Below are 20,334 nucleotides of genomic sequence, written 5' to 3' on the forward strand. Positions count from 1 at the left end.
GGGCTTCCTCGCATGAGTGAGGCACTGGGTGCCACCCTCAGCACCACATGAAAATAAATGAATAAATCAAAGATATTGTGTCCATCTACAATTTAAAAAAATATTTTAAAAAATTAAAATGAGTTTTTAGAAAATGAAACCTGAGTGTGTAGAAATGAGTCCTGCATTAGTTGAGACTATTGGATTTCTTAAGTACATGGGTGGAGGTAGACTTTTATTTTTTTTACATGGACATATTTTTGAGAGAGATATGCCTATAAGAATTAGTAACTCATTTCCAAAAGATTTTATTGATGAAGTTTATGTCCTATTCTGTATTCCTCAAACATGAGATCAATAATTTTGCATCAAATGAAACTATGTTAAAAATTCTCAGATTTCAAGTTCCAAGGTAAATAACTGAATAAGAATTTGTGGAATAAAACCAATAATTTGGCTCACACAAAAGTATCTGGGTGATTTTTTTGGTGTGTCTTTTATTTGTGTTTTCTATGACCGTGTGTTTGTGACCATAGTTCTACTGGGGGGGGGGGGACAGCCTGCCCAGCTTGTTGTGCAATACCGTTGGTGGTAAGTGATGCTACAATGAGGATTTACCACTTAAGTCAAGGAAGGAATTGGAACTTTGACTTCACAGCACGCAGTGAATGATTCTGATCCTAGAGAGGACAGTTTATTTTGTTTCAGGGCACAAGCTACACAGCAGTCATGACAATGCGGCACCTGGTGGCATGCTCTCTGTGCCAGCTGCTGACAACCGTAGAGCATACACACAACTCAGTCAATACTCACAATGGCACAATAAAACGGATTTGTCAGTCTTGTCATTCTACAGAAGAAATGGGCCTGGCACATCAACTGACTTTCCCAATGTCTCTTGGAAAGCCAGAGGCCAAGCCAGTTTGCTATCAGGACAATCAATTCATGTCCAGCATGTGTTGCTGAAGCAGTCCAGAGCCCCCCACCCAGAAGACCTTTGCTTTTATAGTTAAGCTTCTCCTCTTGTCAGATCAGTAGGATGTCTGCAGAGGTTATTGTGGTTTAAGTTTCCTCTTTCTGGTAAATGCCAGGCTTGTACACAAAAGATGTGACAGAGTAGAGTCTGAAAATTTGTTGTAAAAAAAAAAAAAAAAGATATCATCTCTGTTTTCTTGGTACAACTTGTGAAACCTGGGTCTGATCTGGGGGATGGAACAGAGAGCACTTGTCATGTAAACCTCAAAGTCCCCACACATACTGGGTACAAAGTTCAATAAATTTCCAAAGTCTTGGTTCAGAGGAAGAGTTCTTAGGTGAGAGCCACCTCTGAACCCTGCAATCAATAATCCTGCTTCCTGAAAAGCCCTTGGGTGTCCTGTCTCTTCTGTCCTACTTTATCAAAAACCTCCACATCCTACTAACTCTCTTTAAGGGATCACAGTTTCAAACAACCTGATTTCATGAAAATTAACATTTTTCTACAGGGTTGCTTAATTGGTGGGTATATTTGCCCATTCTCAGTGGTACTTTCTGCATGTTTGAAACATCAGCCCATCTGCATCAAAAACATCCCTGTGCTTGGTTCTGTCCTCAGGACTTCAGAATATTGCCACTCAAAACAATTTATTAAGCTACTCCAAATAAGAGGCAACCTTAAACTAGTCATTTTAAAACCAAGTTACTGATTAGCCCTCTTAATTCAGCATTGTTGTATTACCTTGTGTGACTAGTGGTGGACTCTGTAAAACACACACTGCTCCCTTTACAACAAGGTATGTCCTCTCCAAACTGCAGGAGCCAGAACCCATGATTTATGACAAATGACAGGACAATCATCTCTCCATGGGTTATAAATAATAGCTTGAGATATTTCATCATACCATTAATTAGCTGAAAAGACTGACCCTTACACAGCCCAGCAAGGAGCAAACATACTTGCAATGCAAGTACTCTTCTTGATAAAGAGCAAAATATAAAAACAAGTTATTGTAAAAGAAAACCACAGAAAGGAAATGCCTGAGCAGCTCACAAAGCTGAAAACTATGCTCACTAATCAATTAAAGCTGTGTCAACCTAACTGCTCCAGGAATGCATTTGAAAACTTGATGGTAATTTTTTATAATGTAACAATGCAAATCTGACTGACTAGTGCCCACAGGCAACCACCTTGGAGGCCCAGGAACTGCTTCTGGAAGCTGTGAACTTTGGGTGGGGGTTGTTTTGTGCCCAGGGTCATTCAACCACTGAGCCACATCCTGACCCATTTTATCTTTTATTTTGAGACAGCTTCCCACTAAATTGTTTAGGGCCTTGCTGAGTTGCCCAGTTTGGCCTTGAACTTGCAATCCTCCTGCCTTAGCCTCCCACATTGCTGGGATGATAGGCAGGCCTGGACTCAAGGGCTTTTTGTTGTTCGATGTATTTAAAGATGTTTGTTCCAGCATGTTTAAATCTCTAACTTCCATCGCTGGGAGAATGAATGGTTTGCCTGTTTTATTCCAAATCAGAATACTCCACAACAGCTAAACTAAATATGAAAACCCCACATATGTCAGCCAGTAGGAAAACTTACAGTGTGTTTTGACAAAAAGAAATAAAGTTCAGCCTGTTACTTAAAATGTATTTCTAATCATATGGGTAAAACATTTGAAATAGTCACATTTTTATGCTGCTAAGAGGGCAATACAATTTATAGTTTTCAGATGGTTACTGTGATTGAAAAGTTATAGTTCAGTGACTATTTGAATGATAGAAAATTCAATGTTGAAATAACTAGGACAAATTTGTAGAGATACAAACACAGTGTATTAATTATCATTATAATATATAACACATGTGAATTAATGTGCCTGTTCAAAACGGGAGGCATATTTATTGACACATTCATTAAGAAAAATTTGGTAGTTAACAAAACCATTAAAAAGCCCAAGACACCCTCACACGAACACACACACTACTGGTGGGCTTGACTAGCAAGTGCTCAGTGTATTATTTTTAACCACAAAGCGTATTGAACATGGGAATGTCTCCTGCCACTTGAGCAGGAAGGATGGTCGCATCAGGTGAGCCCGTCCCAGGCTATGCTGACTTTGTCCAAAGTCCAAGCAAGGAGGGTGCAATGACTTTGTGGAGTTACTCTGCTCTGGAGGACTTCAAAATCCCTCATTTTGTCCGGATCACAGGGGTTTCCTAAAAGGTCACAGCTTAACTGGGGTGTGCCGGCTGCACTCGGGCTCCCTCATGAACTTCTTCTGGCTGCACTGTCTACAATTTGACCACCTAATAGATCCCACTGAAATTCTCCTCCTCCACATGCTTTCCACTTCCCAGAGAGGAGCAGAAGGCAAGCCTCCCTCGTGTTGCCCCGAGCGCTGGGGTTGAGGGACTTCTCCCCTCTAGTCACACTCTGATGATCCTGAGCTGCTCTATGTTGGGAAAGCTACAAATAAATTTCTATTTACACTTCTACAAATGTAAAATGGCACTAAACAAGGTGGCCTGCACTGCTGGCCAGCGTGGAGAGCATTACATCTGATCTGTATGACATCCAGGTGGCCTTGTTGGAGAAGACTGACCTCGGAAAGCCTGCCCTTCCCTCCACTCATCTCCAGGAGGAGCTCAGGCTGGGGCAAAGTCAACACATCCTGCTTGGTGAGCACACCTCTGCAGTCCTGCCAGAGGAACACAGCAATGCTGACCAGAGTCTCTGCTTCTGAGTCAGTGCAGGGATAGGTAATGCATCCTCCAAAACTGATCAACATTGTAAGAATCCCAAAATATCTATATGCTAAAGTATTCTGTGTGCTTGTTTCATTGAAAAAAATATGAAATATAACTAAGAATAACATCACTCACTTTAATGGTGACATATCTTTCCAGGGGCAGGACAGACAACTCCAGGGGTGCCTGTGTTTTAGGGCACTAGTGGAGAAACCCCAGAAATGTGCGTCCCACGCCCTACAACAACTGAGTCATTGTGGGGTCAAAGGCTAGCGTGGTCAAAGGATTCGTCATGCATGTGTCTACAAAATAAAATTATCTTTCTTGGGTTTTCTTGTTCAAATTTTGTAATAATCTCACTGCAATCCCCTCTTATAGGTTTTCCTGATGTTAGATTCAAAGAAGAAATCTGAATACGTGAACCTAAAAGCCTGATGCTACAGGAAGGCTCAGGTATACAACGGAGGAAAGTGCACATGTGGGTCTCCAGTGAGGCTTGACGGGAAACTGGAGTACGGCTGACACCAGGCAGGGTTCGGGTTTTCCATAGCAAGCCGTGTTCAGTTACATCCCCACAGGAAGCAGGAGTTACATCGTCTTGATTAGTGTACTACTCTACATGAGCAGAGAACCGATAAACAGAGAAAGGGGAGAGGCCTAAGGCTGAGGACAGAAGCCTTGCTCACTGACCTGTGGAAAGCTGTCCTGTCTGGGATGCAAGCTGCATCTGGAGAAACAAATCCCTGGCCCTTGCTTCCTTATGGTCACTGGCAGGCACACAGTCCCGAGAGCCTGAGGGACTCTCCGGGACTGAGATCTTCACCGAACACTGAGGCTGCAAGGATTTCTGCAGAGGGGTTGGTAGAAGTCGGGAGGGTCCCTCCTAATGCTGCTAAAAGACAATCTTTCTCTGAGGCCATGTCCCAAGGTGGACTCCAGCAAATCCCTCCTGGTTCAAGGCGAGACTCTAAATATGGGTTACTTTTAGAAAAGTCAACTAACTTTGAATTATTGGATAAGTATCCATAAAATAATGCACATTCCTATGTGAAAGGGAAAAAATGAATATTTATATTTAATTTGAACTATAATTAAGCCTCAACTGTTATTATAGGTAGATTCAGATGCTCCTTGTAGACAGAGTTTAGAAACTATTCTTAGGCACTGTTCATAAAAGCCATGATTTCCTCATTGCATAATGCAGGTATATATAGGTCATTGTGGTAAAGACATGTTCTTATTTATTCCTTCTACAAATGAGATTGTTATAAAGTGTGTTGACCAAAACTGGAACTAATAGTGCCGGGCCAAAAGGACTCCTTGCAGACCTCAGCAGTGCTGGTTATGGGTAAATTATGATGGATCGTCATGGCCCCATGTGATCTTGGAGACCACCTTTCTGTTTTGTTCTGCAGCAAGGGCTCAGGAATGTGCGTAGATAGGACAGTGCTAGGTGTGGTGCCCAGGCATCTCTGTTCATGCCTCACATGGTGCTCCAGCGTGCCCTGGGGTTACACTGCAGTGTCCACAGATCCAGGGTCAAACCATCCCTCTGTGGGAGAAGGCTGCCAGTCTCCAGTTATGATCCAGTTTTCTGTATTGGACACAGAACTTCCAGAGAAGCAGTCTTGCCTCTGAAGTTCATGTGTCTCCCTCCAATGCTCCCAGCCACCTGCTGCAGCTCTGAAGTGTTTTTTTTTATTAGGATTGTGTGATTCAGAAGCTCACAAACATTGCCATTTCTCTACGGTGTGAATTGGATTACGCTGACAGTTACAGCACAGCAACCAGACAGGGGGAGCATGGGGGTGAGTCTCACCAGGGAAAGAGCTTCCTCCTGGGCATGGCTGCTGAGGCTTTGTCTTGGGGCACTGTGCAGAACAGGGCATCGATACCTAAGGGTAGGGGGAAGAACACAGGATACAGAATTGGGCCTGAGAAACAGATTTTCTTTTCCATTCTTAATATTCATCTTGGGGTGCAATGCTTAGAATCACAAACTCTCAGGCAGACACAAGTGAAAATCACAAGGCAGCCTCCCCTCACTCCTTGTCAAGAAAAAGACAGGGGAGCAAGGGTCATTCAGGGTGCGAGGAAAAGGGAACCCTGGTTCACTGTTGGTGGGAATATCAATTAATACAGCCATTATGGAAAAGAGTGTGGAATTATCAAAAAACTGGAAATGCCCTGGAGAATGTGGGGATCTAAGTACCTGGTGCATCAGAGAAGCAAAAGGTGGGAGACACAACCACTGTCCCTCGACTGTCACTGTACAGTTCACAACAGCCAAGAAAGGTGCCCATCAACACACGGATAAAGAGAATGTGGCAGATGTCAGAGGTGATAGATACAGAAGTGTGGATAGATGATAGAGAATAGAAAGATAGATGACAGACATGAGTATCTATGTAGGTTTAGATTTAGGTGGATGGTCTATAGTCATGACAGATGTAGATACAGACACATGACAGATGGTAGATGAATGGTAGATACAGAAAGATAGGTGACAGTATGGATGTGTGTGTGTGTGTGTGTGTGTGTGTGTGTGTGTGAGAGAGAGAGAGAGAGAGAGAGAGAGAGAGAGAGAGAGAGAGTAGGTAAATATAGGTAGTTGATATATAAATAGATGAAAGGTATCACACACCACAGAATACAGTTCATTCCCCCCCCAAAAGAATGAAATCCTGTCATTTCCAGCAATATGGATAAACCCAGAGGATACCGTATTAAGTGAGGTAAGACGGGCACAGAATGGCAAATGCCCTATTATTCCACTCTCATTTTGAACCTAAGATAATTGATCTGGAAGTGTGTATTTGGATGGTGGATATCAGCAAGGGATTTGTCAGTCATGGGTTTCAAAGATACTCTCAAAGGATACATTAAACAGTGAGGTTGGGGTTCCTGGATAGCTGTGACCATAGATGATGGTGACATAGTGTCTTCCCAGCAATGAGAAGGGTATATATGTTGTCACAAAAACGGGCAGCCATGTGTTTGTCAATTAGCTAGAGCTGGTCACTACACAGGGTACACCTACTTCAAAACATATCATGTGTTGGGCTGGGGATGTGGCTCAAGTAGTAGCGCGCTCGCCTGGCGTGCATGTGGCCCAAGTTCGATCCTCAGCACCACATACCAACAAAGATGTTGTGTCCACTGAGAACTAAAAAATAAATATTAAAAAATTCTCTCTCTCTCTTTAAAAAAGTATATCATGCGTGATAGCTGTGTACCATTTAATTTGCCAGTTTAATTTTTTCAATGTAAAAATGATTTTAGAAGTTAAAAGAAATACTATATGCTTTTCTTCTGTGAGAAATAGTCCAGGAAAGGGAGAAAAATAGTGATACAAAATTGAGACTGTCCTTTACCTGAATAAGGGCAGGTAAAGGCTGGCCTTCCCTTGTGGGCTGCACAGGTCTTCCATACTAACATGCGCTGACAGGAAGACATGTGGGGATCTAGTGGCCAGCCAGAGAACCAGTGCAGATGTGGGCATCTCCTGGATATTCTGACATCTGCACAGAAACTGGCGCTGGCTTATCAACCCTGTGATGGGGGAGAATAGCCATTCTAGGGTTACTGAAATCTGAAAAGGTGTGAAATGCTCATATACAAAGCCTAGAGATGTGTCACATTCACAGAGGCTCAAAAGCTCACCAGGAACAGGTGACAGATTTAACAAGATGATCCCCCTCCATTCTGATTTTCTATGGTCTTGGTCTGCATATGGCCACCCACCAGGGAGGGAAGGCATGAGTGGATGTAGGTCTGCTACCACTTCACACTGAGGGAGGGGAGGTGGATGTGATTATGTGCAGGTCATTGGCAGAGAAGCGGAGAGTCTAGGATGGTAATAAGAAGAAACACCCAGGAAAACAGCAGCTGCTCATGCAGTTCAAACTTCAGATATTTTAATAACAAGTATAGTCTTTTCATCCAACAAGCATGATTAAATTGCAAATTGAGATTTTACTAAAGAGCAGGGTGCTATAACTCAGCTTGAGCACTGTGTGCAGAAACTGGCACTCTTGTTCATTACCAGGGCAGGGATTAGTGCAGCATGCAAGGTGCAGGTCTCCATCAAGCAAGCCCACAGATGAATCCTGAAACACACTCACAGGGGCAGCCCGAGTGACACACAATGCTCCTGTCTGCGAGAAGACTGCATGTCTACCCAGGAGGGACAGGTGAAATATCACTGTTTATTATGATGATGCCTTGTACCGATACAAAGAAAACAATTGGCAAGATATTAGTCAGCAATATTTTAAGTTACTTAAAACAATGGCCAGGAATCAATATCTGTAGTAAGGTATAAATAGTGAGCAAAAGCTGCATTGATGTTCATAGGTGAGTGAGCCTTGGTGATCAGTCTCCAAGTTTTCTGGACAACACACAGACTTGAGGAACCCATGATGGTTTCCCTTTATTGTAGCTCTAAGTTGATAATTGCCAGTTGTGAGCCTCTGTGACAGCTCCTCCTCCTCCAGAGTTTCTAGCATATGTTCCCTGGGCAGCTCCTCCTCCAGGGTCTCCAGAACAGGCTCCCTGGGCAGCTCCTCCTCCTCCAGTGTCTCCAGCACAGGCTGCCAGGGCAGCTCCTCCTCCAGTGTCTACAGTACAGGTTCCCTGAGCAGCTCCTCCTTCTCCTCCAGTGTCTCCAGTACAGGGTCCCTGGGCAGCTCCTCCTTCTCCAGGGTCTGCAGCACATTCTCCCTGGGTAGCTCCTCCCGCACAGTGCCTCCAGCACAGGCTCCCTGGGCAGCTCCTTCTCCACAGTGTCTTCAGCACAGGCTTCCTGGACAGCTCCTCTTCCTTCAGTGTCTCCAGCGCAGGATCCCTGGGCAACTCCTTTTTCTCCAGTGTCTCCAGCACAGGCTTCCTGGACAGCTTCTCCTGCTCCAGTGTCTCCAGCTCAGGCTCCCGGGACAGCTCCTTCTCCACAGTGTCTTCAGCACAGGCTCCCTGGGCAGCTCTTCCTCCTCCAGGGTCTCCAGTACAGGCTCTGTGAGCAGCTCCTCCTGCAGTGTCTCCAGCACAGGCTTTCTGGATACCTCCTCCCCCACAGTGTCTCCTCCACAGGCTTACTGGGCAGCTCCTTCTTCTCCACAGTCTCCAGGACAGGTTCCTTGGGCAGCTCCTCTCCAGGGTCTCCAGCACTGGCTCCCTGGACAGCTCCTCTCCAGTTTCTCTAGCACTGGCTCCTTGGACAGCTCCTCCTCCTCCAGTGTCTCTAGCTCAGGCTCCCTGGGGAACTCCTTCTCCACAGTGTCTCCAGCACAGGCTCTCTGGGCAGCTCCTCCTCCTCCAGGGTCTCCAGCTCAGGCTCCCTGGGCAGCTCCTTCTTTTCCATGGTCTCCAGGACAGGCTCCCTAGGCAGCTCCTCCTTCAGTGTCTCCAGCACAGGCTCCCTGAGCAGATCCTCTCCAGTTCTCCAGCACAGGCTCTCTGGGCAACTCCTCTCCAATTTCTCCAGCACTGGATCTGTGGACAGCTCCTCCCCCAGGGTCTCCAGCCCAGGCTCCCTGGACAGCTCCTCTCCTGTTTCTCCTCCAGCATGGACTCCCTAGACAGCTCCTTCGCCAGGGTCTCCAGCACTGGCTCTGATCTCCATGATGATGATTTTCAGTGCTCCATGGCCCTCTGTGCCCATTGTCATCTTGTCCCCTCTGGGATCTGATTTTTTTTTTTAAACAGATTTGTTATTTTTTTTCCTGTGTTTTTGAACCAGGGAATTTCAGAGAATTATTTTCATATCTTAGAAATTTATCTCCCTGGTAGTGGAATTCTCATCCCAACAATTAATCTTCTGTTTTATGCCCTGGAAAGCAAAGTCGTGAAGAGAAGCTAATTGGAATAAGGCTCCCAAGAGATTCCAGGCAGAGAATAGATAAATTTGGAGAAAATACGACTCTTTGTTTCTTTGATTCTTTGTATTATTTTTTCTTCTCAATTTAATTAATTTTACCTCTAATTTTTTTCATATTGTCTACTGATTTAAGTGTTGTTTGGTCTTCTTTTTCTAGGGCCTTGAGGTTTAAATTAGATTATTTGGGGTCTTTCTAATTTTTTTTGGTGAGTAACTCTCTATTATAAACTTTACTCTTAGAACTGCCTTCATACTGTTCCAGAGATTTTTCACATGTAATATCTCTATTTACACTTGTTTCTACAATTTATTTATTTGGTTTCTCCTACAATCATTTCCTCGTTTAAAAATGTATTATTTAATCTCCAGGTATTAGAATGGTTCCTATTTTTCTTATTGATTTTTTAATTTTATTCCATTATGATCTGATAGAATGCAAGAAATTATCTCTATTTTTTTTGTATTGGCTAAGACTTGCTTTGTGCCCTAAAATATTATCTATTTTAGAGAAAGTTCCATGTGCTGCAGAGAACAAAGTGAATTCAGTTGTCAATAGATGAAATATTCTACATATGTGTATTAGAATCATTTGAATAGTAGTATTTTTTAGTTTTGAAAAGTCTGTCTTAGTTTATGTCTGGATGACATATCTCATAATGAAAGAGGTGTGTCAAAATCAACCAGTATTGTTGTATTTTTGTCTATTTTATTCTTTATAGAGAGAAGGGTTGTTTTTATGTACATAGATGCACCATTGTTTAGGGCATATGTAGTTATAATTTTTTAATCTTGTCGTTGGATGATTTCCTAACCAGTATGTCTGTTTGTCTCTTCTGCTTAATTTTGGCTTGAAGTCTATTTTGTCTGAGAGTAGCTACCTGGCTTGCTTTCAACTTCAGTTTGCAGGAATCTTTTCCCATCCTTTCACCTTCAATCTGTGAATGTCTTTGCCTATAAAGAAAATTTCTTATAAAGAACCTAGTGTTGTGTCTTTTTTTTTTGGTGTGTGTGTGTGTGTGTGTGTGTGTGTGTTTTGTGGTGCTAAGGACTGAGCCCAGGGCTTCGTGCATATAAAGGAAGCACTCTACCAACTGAGCTATATCTCCAGTCCTGATCTTGTTTTTTAATCCAATCTTCGAATCTCTGTCTTTTGATTGATGAACTTAGACCATTTACATTCAATATTATTATGGAGAGATTATTTTATTTTCTGATATTTTTATTTATTTTTAAGGCTTAATTCAGACTTGATTCTCCTTTAATTGACTATTCTTCCAGTGTAATGCACATCTATGCTGGATTTAATTTTAATTTTTCATTTCTTCTGCATGAAATATTTTACTGAGCATATTTTTTAGTGCAGACTTAGTAGTTATGAGTTATTTTAGTTTCTGCTTAGCATAGAAAGTTTTGTTGCATCTTTAATTCTCAAGGACGACTTTTCTGGGCATAGTAATCTTGGTTGACATTTATTTTCTTCCAGAACTTGGTATATATTATTTCAAACTTTCCTGGTTTTTAAGGTCTAGGTTGAGATATTAATTGAAATTTGAATTGGTTTACTTCTAAATGTGACCGACCATTTCTCTCAGCTTTTTTTCCTGGTTCTAGGGATTAAACTCAGGGGTACTCAACCACTGAGCCACATCTCCAGTCCCATAATTGTATTTTATTTAGAAATAGGGTCTCACTGAGTTGCTTAGCACCTCACTCTTTTTTGAGATTCATTATATTCTTTTATTTTTTATTTATTCTATTCTGTTATATATGACAGCAGAATGCAATGCAATTCATATTACACATATAGAGCACAATTTTTCATGTCTCTGGTTGTACACAAAGTATAGTCACACCCTTCGAGTTTTCATACATGTAATGATGTCTGTCTCACTTCATCAGCTTTCTTACCTCTGAACTCTCTCCCTGCTCCTCCCACCCCTTTTTCCCAGCTAAAGTTCCTCCATTCCACCCATGCTGCCCTCCCATCCCCATTAGAAATCAGCCTTCTTACATCAGAGAAAACATTCAGCATTTGGTTTTGGAGAGATTGGCTTTCTTCACTTAGCATTATCTTCTCTACCTCCATCCATTTACCTTCAAATGTTATTCTCTTTTAATGCTGAATATTATTCCATTGTGTATAGATACCACATTTTCTTTATCCATTCATCTACTGAAGGGTATCTAGGTTGGTTCCTAGGTATATAATATATATGAATATAATATAAATTTAGCTATTGTGAATTGTGCTGCTATAAACATTGATGTGGCTGCATTGCTGTAGTATGCTGATTCTAAGTCCTTTGAGTATAAACCAAGGAGTGGGATAGCTGAGTCAAAAGGTGGTTCCATTCCCAGTTTTTTAAGGAATCTGCATACTGCTTTCCATATTGACCGCACCAATTTGCAGTCCCACCAGCAATGTATGAGTGTGCCTTTTCCCCCACATCCTCACCAATTCTTGTTCTTGCTTGTATTCTTAATAGCTACCATCTGACTGGAGTGAGATGAAATCTTAGAGTAATTTTGATTTGCATTTCCTTGATTATTAGAGATGTTGAACATTTTTTCATATATTTGTTGATTGATTATATATCACTTTCTGAAAAATGTCTGTTCAGTTCCTTGGCCCATTTATTGATGGGATTATTTGTTCTTTTAGTGTTAATGTTTTGGAGTTAGTGCTCTATCTGATGTGTAGCATCTCATTTTTGTTAAGGCTAGCCTTGAACTCACAATTCTGCCTCGGCTTCCCGATCCTCTGGGATTACAGACATGTGCTACTGTGCCTAGCTCTTACAGCTTTTAAAATTTTATCCTTATTCTGTATATTATGCATTAGCATCTTGGAGAGGATCTTTTTTGATTTTGCCTATTTGGAGTTCCATATGCCTTTTGTATTCAGATCTCCATCTCGTTCCCAAGACTCAGAATTTTTTTCTAATAGTATTTCATTGAAATGGTTATACATTCCTTTAGTTAGTATTTCAAACCCTTTATCTACACCAAAAGTTCTTAAATTTGGTCTCTTGATGTTATCCCAGATTTCTTGAATATTCTGGACATGGTCTGTTAATATCTTTATTTTTAGCTTCATTTTTAAGATTGTGTGGTTTTACTTCAAGACTTGAGAATTTATCTTCAAAATGGTCTAATCTATTAGAGATGCTTTTATTGAATTTTTCATTTGATTTATTGAGTCATTTCCAGGATTCCTATTTGGCTTTTTCTCAGAATATCTCTTTATTGAAATTATATTTAACTTAACTTTCTGTGCTTTCTCTTGAAGTTCACTCCTTACATCCTTTGGTAGCTAGTTGAACTTTTTTTTTTTTTTTTTTTTTTTTTTGGTGGTCGGTGGGGGCGGGTAGGATACACGGTTTGAACCCAGGGGCAGTCCACCGCTGAGCCATATCTCCAGCTCTATTTTGTATTTAATTTAGACAGGGTCTCACTGAGCTGCTCAGTGTCTTGAATTTGTTAAGGCTGGCTTTGAACCCACGATCCTCCTGCCTCAGCCTCTGGAGTTGCTGGTATTTCAGATGAGTGCCACTGTGCCCAGAACTAGTTGAACATTTTAACTATGGACTTTATAATTTTTCTCCCACATTCTCCACTGTGGTGTTGATGGAGTCAGTTGTTGATTTGTTGTGAGCTGTTTGGGGTGGTTTGTTCCCTTACTTGTTTATATTCCTTGCATATCTGCCTTTTGTTTGTTGTTGGTTTGAGTTTTGGTATCAGGGATTGAATATAGGGGTGCTTGACCACTGAGCCCCATCCCCAGCACATTTTTCACTTTTTGAGACAAGGACTTGCTAAGTTGCCTAGGGCCTAAGTTACTGAAGGTGGCTTTGAACTTCTGACCCTCTGTGTCAGCCTCCCCAGCTGCTGGGATTACACGTGTGCATGATGGTACACAGATGCCTCTTCTTTCATGCAAGGGACTAGTGAATTTCTCTCTTAAGTGCCCTGGGCTGGGCAAACATCGTGATATTGATACTGTCACTCAATGTGTGTTCTCTGCTGATCCCAGTGTCAGCTCCAAGGTGAGAGAAGACACTCTACCCTATTCACTATGAACACTTTATAGTAAAGCCTCATACCAGTGAACTCTGGAAAAACAAAAACTTGCTGATAGTGTTCTCCACAGTTCTTCTAATCCAGAGGTGAACTTCTCCTAATGTTCCAAAATGAGTTGAAAAATAAGTCATTAGATATAATAAAATTGTTATAACATGATACAAAAGCTAAAAGGGGGAAAAGAAAAAAATGGGGGAAAAAAGAAAGAAAAGAATACAGAAAAAAATTCATGATAAGGTAGAAAGAAGAAAAGGATGGAGTGGGCATTTGAAGCTGTAGCAGATGATGCAAGAAGGTTAGAAGGGATAAGAGGAGCAAGTACAAGCCTGAGCTAAGAAACAAAAAAGAATGATTCTAATTAATAATTCAAAAAATTAAAATAAATATGATCAAATCAAATACTAGGGTCACAATTATCAAATCAAACTCAAGAGTGATATTTACAAGATCAAAGTTGACATTAGAGCTATTAATAGTAAACCTTGCCAGGGTGAAGAAAATTCTCATTGAGTGTTTATGGAGAGCAGTGACTTGGACCATGGCCATTACTGCCTCAGAGCTATGGCTGCACTTTGCCCTGGGAACATTCTGTGCAAAGATGCAGGACAAGACTGCCCAGGAGCTATGGTAATGCCATGCCTGAGGAAATTCTGTGCAAAAGCACAGAACTATATCAGTCTTGACCTTGAGCTCAGACATCAGCTGTCAGGGATAGAGAATTCTGAGCATAACAAGACAACCACAATGTCTTGCAAACACTGTGACCTTCAAGCCTGCCTGTTTTGCAAAAACCCTGGACAATGGGCTTCCTGGGTGCAGCAGGATAATAACAGGATGTTCCTAGCACTGCAACTGTAGGATAGCTGCAAAAATGTTTCTACCTCTGTAACTTTTTTGGGCACAAGGAAGACTCTTGATGACCCACAAGCCTTGAACAATTTACAAGAGAGAAGGTGTCTCTGATTATTAGACCCTCTCCCTCTATAATAAACGTGTGTGTTAGCTCTGGGTCACTGCTCCTCGACCATAGGACATCAGAAGTCAGTGTCCCATCTGACCCCCGTTTTCTCTCTTTAAACATTTATGTATCTCTCTAATCTCCCATTGCCATTTGCCAGTTTGTAGGGTTTGGCAGGTTGTGGCATGTCTTGGTTTGGATTTCATTGGGATTTGGGACCTTTAGAAGATGTCTGTCACTCTTTAGCTCTGGTGACCCTCAGAGTTGTGGGGCACAGGAGCCACTATCCTGATTACCTTGGACTTCCCAGCAGCTGGATTTGCTTTGTCATCCCAGGGCCTGAAGCTTGGAGGGTGTGGTGCTGTTTCAATTGTGCCCAGGAGCTCAGGATGCAGGGCTCTGGCTGTCACTCTGACTGCCACAGGTCACTGCACACCTGCTCCCCCCCACAGGGTCCTCTTCAACTGGCATAGAGCATGGTGGCTGTCTGCAAGCAAGGACCTGTGGTTGTGGGTTCTCCATGAGTGGTCTATGGTGCAGAAGCATCCTCCTTGACCAACAGAACCCCAGGGAATTGCCCCTGCTTCTGGATAAAGAAACCCAGCCATATCAACTGGACTGCAGCTCCCACTGCCTAAGGTTATGAACCAGGGTCCTGCTCCCCTGCACTGATTTGGACCACATCCTGCCCATGTCCAAATGCCCATGGGCTGCTGCCAGTGGTCACAGGTGCCATCCATCTCTGCTGCCTGAGACGGAGATAGCTGTCCCACCTTTTGTCCAAGTCCCCTCTGGGTTGTGACAGTGATGAAGGTGACATTTTTCTCCTCACTCAGGACAGAGGCTGTCTTCCTGATGGATCTGAGCTCTTTGTCTACTGCTGTGAATGTGAGTCCCTGTGTCTGAGCTCCTCTCTGCCCTGGCTGTGCACTGTGGGTTAGACCAGCACATTCTGCATGGGGCTGCTCCTGCCCACTCCCCTTGTCCACGTGGGGGTGCAGTGACTTTGGGCCATAGCAACTCTCTACAAGTTTGTCATAGTTGGATCAGTGAGCTACAGGGGCTATTTGACAGCTGCTCTCCCAAAGTAGAAGGCGCACTTGATTTAAATTCTCCTCAGGCAGCAGGCCAGATGCAGGATCCAGGGGATGGCTGCCTGTGGGGCTGGGCTGTCTGTCCATGATTGGGTGGAACTGCTTGGTCTCTTTCTGTGCCTCCTGCTCCTCCCACACTTACCTTGGCCTGCCTTCTCCAGCTGCGGTGGGGAGGGAGTGATGGGCTTCTCCCCTCTCCTGGTCCAGGTTTGGGGCTGGGGAACTCCGTCCTCATTTTCTGTTCCAGGATCCCAACTTCAAGCCCCACCCCCCAGGCCTCAGAATGTCTACTACTGGGCCTTGGCCCTTTGCTCTGTCACCCACCTTCCTGGCCAGCTGTTCCTCACTGCCCCTTTCTGTGCTGGGGAGGATTGGGGTCACCACTGTGCCTTCTTCCCAGACTGTCCTTTACTTTGAGAATCTGAACACACTGTGTTGACAGGTACTGTTTGGATTAAGCAAGCTTGCTGGTCCTTCCCCTTCCTGTACCGTGTGGCATCTGAGGAAAGGGAGGACAGTGAAACATCATAATCCTGAGCTGGCCCTCTCAGTTCCCCTAGCCAAGCCAAGGGACCACAGAGAGCACCCAGGTGGCGAGGTCACCTTGGGATCGTTGGGGTCTTGAAGGGTCTTGGCTTTCCTGCTTGCTCACTGGGGACGGGGACAGTTAACATGATCTGCACAGGGTAGGTCTGTGCAGGTATGCCAGTGGGCTGCTGGTCACACAAGGACACAGCACATCAAGCAATCTGGGTGCTGATGATGTCCCTGCTCCCCCAGCCCAGCTTACAAAGCCCTCTCCCAGTGGTGACTGGAGCTGAGCTGGGGGCACTGTGGAAGAGACATGTTCATCTGACCTGCCACCACCACACAGCCACTAGGGAGAGGGCAATGCATGGTGGCCTTTCACCTTCAGACAGATTGCCACCAGAGAGGGGTGCTGCCTGGAGAAGCACACTGAGAGCTTGTCACCTCCAGACACTCTGTCACCAGAGAGGGGGCGCTGCCTGGTGAAGCACACTGAGGGCTTGTTACCTCCAGACACTCTGTCACCAGGGAGGGGGCGCTGCCTGGTGAAGCACTGAGGAGTGCTAACGCAAAGGTAGTCACAGAAAAGCAGAAGACATGTGGTGACTGTTTAGAAGTTTTTATTTTGTCCATCTCCAGTAGCTAGAATGCCCTGTGCCCGGTGGGAGGTTGCTGTGAACTCCACTGTGGGTGTTTTTCCCCAGATACAAGAACAGATGACTTCTTTACATTCCTTCAGTACGAGGAATCAGTTGTTTTTGATATTTTGCCAAAAGGACCCAATGAGTGAAACATCCTGGTGCCAGAGTACCAGGCCAGAGGCCTGACCCTGGAGGTCCAAAAATCAGTTGCCCAATCACCCAAAAATCCAAATGGGAAAGGCCATGGTGACTAAGCATGGCCATAGTGCAGCCACATGGGGAGGACGAGGGGACACAGGACCTCAGCCCTGTCCTCCAGGCTGACTGTGACTTTGAGATCTGATAGAAAGGGAAAGGAGGGCAAGATCAGGGTTTGCACAGCTGGAGGTTTTGGTGCAGGGACTGAACCCAGGGGTGCCACACCACTGAGCCACACCCCCCAGTCCTCTTCTTGTTTTATTTTGAGTCAGAGTCTTGCTAAGTTGCTCAGTCTGGACTTGAGCTTGAGACCGTCAGGCCTCTCCTCCTGAGTAACGGGGGTTACAGGTGTGGCCATCCTACCCTACAGCTGGAGGCTTTTCACAGCTGCCAAAGCAGGTGGTCTTAGTCAGGAATGGTTTGTCCATGGTTACCTCAGCACTGGCCAGGAGGGCCCTGCCCCAGATGAGGAAGCTGCTGTTGCCCAAGGGTAGCCTCCACTGTTCACTGACCTGTGGCTCCTGGACTCTAAGGAGACACAGAGCAAAGATGCAAAACAGGCAGAAATGCTGAGCTTTGCCTCCTCCACTGACCCCCGCCAGGCCTGTGCAAGCAAAAGGGAAGGGTTTGAGCCCTCCCCACAGCCAAAATCCAGACCAGGTGAATGCTCTTTTTTTTATGAATTTTTAAATTTGTTTTAATTAGTCATACATGATAGTAGAATGCATTTATGCAATTTGATATATTAATTGTAAGTAGACTTTGATGGCTGACAAAGCAGTCTAGGGAAGCCAGGCACATGGAGAGTGACCTCTGGAGGACCTGTCCTTGTGTTACTGAGTCTCTATACCTTATCTGCAACTACTTTCTGAGCAGAGGAGCAGTGGGCAAACACCCTCTCCAATGCCCCCAGGACATCCCTGTTTCTGAGACTGTAGATGAGAGGGTTAAGCATGGGTGTGACAATGGTATAGAAGGCGGACACTGCCTTGTCCTGTTCCGGTGTGTGGAATGACCGGGGCAGCACATACGTGTAGAAGGTAGCCCCGTAGAAAATGCTGACCACAGTCAGGTGGGATGAACACGTGGTGAAGGCCTTTTTGCGGCCCTCAGCAGAGCGCATGCGGTGGATGGTGAGCAAGATGAGCGCATAGGAAGTGGAGATGATAGAGATGGGGATGAGCAGCATGAGGACGCAGCAGAGGTACATCAGCGTCTCATACAAGGACATGTCAGCACAGGCCAGTTTGAGAACGGCAGGGATCTCACAGAAAAAATGGTTGATCTGGTGGGAGCCACAATAAGGGACATTCATGGTGATGGGCGTGAGCAGAAAGCCATCAAGTGAGCCCCCAAACCAGGCACCAGCAGCCAGCAGAAGACACATCTTGCGGTTCATGAGAACTGGGTACCTAAGGGGGTTGCAGATAGCCACATAACGGTCATAGGCCATGAGGCCCAGCAGGAAGAACTCTGAACCAGCCGTGGTCGAGTACAGGAAGATCTGGATGCCACAGGCCACAAAGGAAATGGTCCTCTCTGTAGAAACCATGTCCACCAGGAGCTTTGGGACAGTGGTACAGATGAAAAGGGTGTCCATGATGGACAGCTGGCTGAGCAGGAAGTACATGGGGGTGTGGAGGCGGGAGTCCACCTGAATTAAGACTGTCATGACCACATTTGCAGTGAAAGCCACCACGAAAATGGCAAAGATGACCGTGAAAACAATCCCCGTGGCCTCCGCGCTCACCAGAAGCCCCAGGAGGACAAAGTCGGAGGTAGAAGTTCTGTTTCCTGTTGACATTGCGGTGTCAGCTCCAGGGGATCAGGGACAGCTCAGGACCAGGAGGAAGGGTGGGAAGAGCCAGGTCAGGATAGGGACACCACTCTGCACGGGGGCTGGCGTGGAGGGATTTTCCAGGGCAGGAGCTGGAGAAAAACAAACCAGCAAACTCATCCCAGAGCAGCCGCAGAGGTGACCCTGTTTCTTGTTGGCAAGTGGCCCTCCTGGCACTGCCTGTGGTCACCCTGCTGTGTGCAGAGGATGGCGAGAGTAGAGATCTCTCGCCCTGGAGCAGAGACTCACCACGTCTGTTCTGCTCACTCTTTCTGCAATTCCCACAGCCAGAGAAGGACTAAGTGAATGCCACTGGAGAACAAGACCAGCTGGCTGATGGACTGACCCGCTGATGGTGAGTGAAATGAACAGCTGAGGACATGAAGGTGGGAACATGCACAGGGCTTCCGGGAATGGAGTGCCCCGGACGTTTGGTTCCTGTGTCTTACTGCAGGCACCTCAGCGGGGCTACCCTTCTCTACTGCACTGACACCCTCACCTCCTAGCACAGCTGTCTGCAAACAGCTTCCGGATCAAATTCTAAAAGGCAGTTCTGATTCTGCCCCTGGGCTGCTGCCCTTTGCTCTGGTCCCACTCGGTGCCTTTGTATTTCTTCACAGTCCTTGGCACCCCCTGATGGACTTCAGGTTTATTTTCCTGTGTTTGACTCTTGGTTCCAGAAAGTGAGCCCCATGCAGGTGAGGATCAGACCCTAGTTTTGAAATTGCTCTAGCCATCTAAAAAGAATGACTGGCATGTCGTAAATACGTGTTAAATACATCATCAAATAGATGGCTTTTAAACACATCAGTAGAAGAAATGCAGATGGCTCACCTCTTGTGCTTTTTAGATGGCACACTTCTAGAAGTCCTCAGAAGTCATCAAAAGTTTGATTTAAGAAATGCACTGAAGAGAAAGCCTTTTTCAAAATGCAGTCCTTTGTGTTTATCCTCACTCCAAAATAAAATTAAATAAAGTAGGATCCACCTACATTTTCTAAAAAAATAAAATAAAATAAAACTCGGTTCTGGAAAATAAAAAGAAATCACCAGTTTCTGAGGTGGAGCAATAATAATTAGCTTTTATGTCAGTGAGATTTATATATTCAAATTTGAGACAATTACTTCCTGGGACTTAAAATCAGGTTACTGGGTTAAAGAGCCACTAAGATGTGAGCAAAATCTTTAACAGAAGGGGTCCCTGAGGCTGAAGTGTGGCTTCATGGTAGAACATGTGCCTGGTGGGTTCAGTCCCCTGCACTGAAATCAACCAAGGAGAAGAGTCACTCACCACTTCTCTGCCTTCTGAATCTTCCCTTGCTATGATGGCTCTTCATTCACTTAGGTGCCAACCATTGTGAAAAGATGTCTGTGGTCTCAAGTGATTTCATACACCCAGAGCTTATGTTGTAGGTGCTAACAATA

General features: G+C 44.5%; 1 protein-coding gene across 1 annotated transcript; it reads right to left on the reverse strand.

The window, feature by feature from the left end:
* Window positions 1–17,917: 17,917 nt before the first annotated feature.
* LOC101970721 (olfactory receptor 2T11) lies at window positions 17,918–19,901 on the reverse strand. Its single transcript, XM_078022890.1, has 2 exons — window positions 19,745–19,901; window positions 17,918–19,002 (listed from the first exon to the last, which is right to left on the reverse strand). Exon 2 carries the CDS (start codon window positions 18,875–18,877, stop codon window positions 17,918–17,920), a length of 960 nt encoding a protein of 319 aa, XP_077879016.1. The 5' UTR covers window positions 18,878–19,002; window positions 19,745–19,901.
* Between the last annotated feature and the right edge of the window lie 433 nt (window positions 19,902–20,334).

This window comes from Ictidomys tridecemlineatus, chromosome 1 (genome assembly GCF_052094955.1).
Source record: "Ictidomys tridecemlineatus isolate mIctTri1 chromosome 1, mIctTri1.hap1, whole genome shotgun sequence".
In the NCBI taxonomy this organism is placed as follows: domain Eukaryota; kingdom Metazoa; phylum Chordata; class Mammalia; order Rodentia; family Sciuridae; genus Ictidomys; species Ictidomys tridecemlineatus.

What these genes read in the sequence shown, in the direction of transcription:
- LOC101970721 (XM_078022890.1), bottom strand. Translation starts at nt 18,877, where the DNA reads ATGTCAACAGGAAACAGAACTTCTACCTCCGACTTTGTCCTCCTGGGG.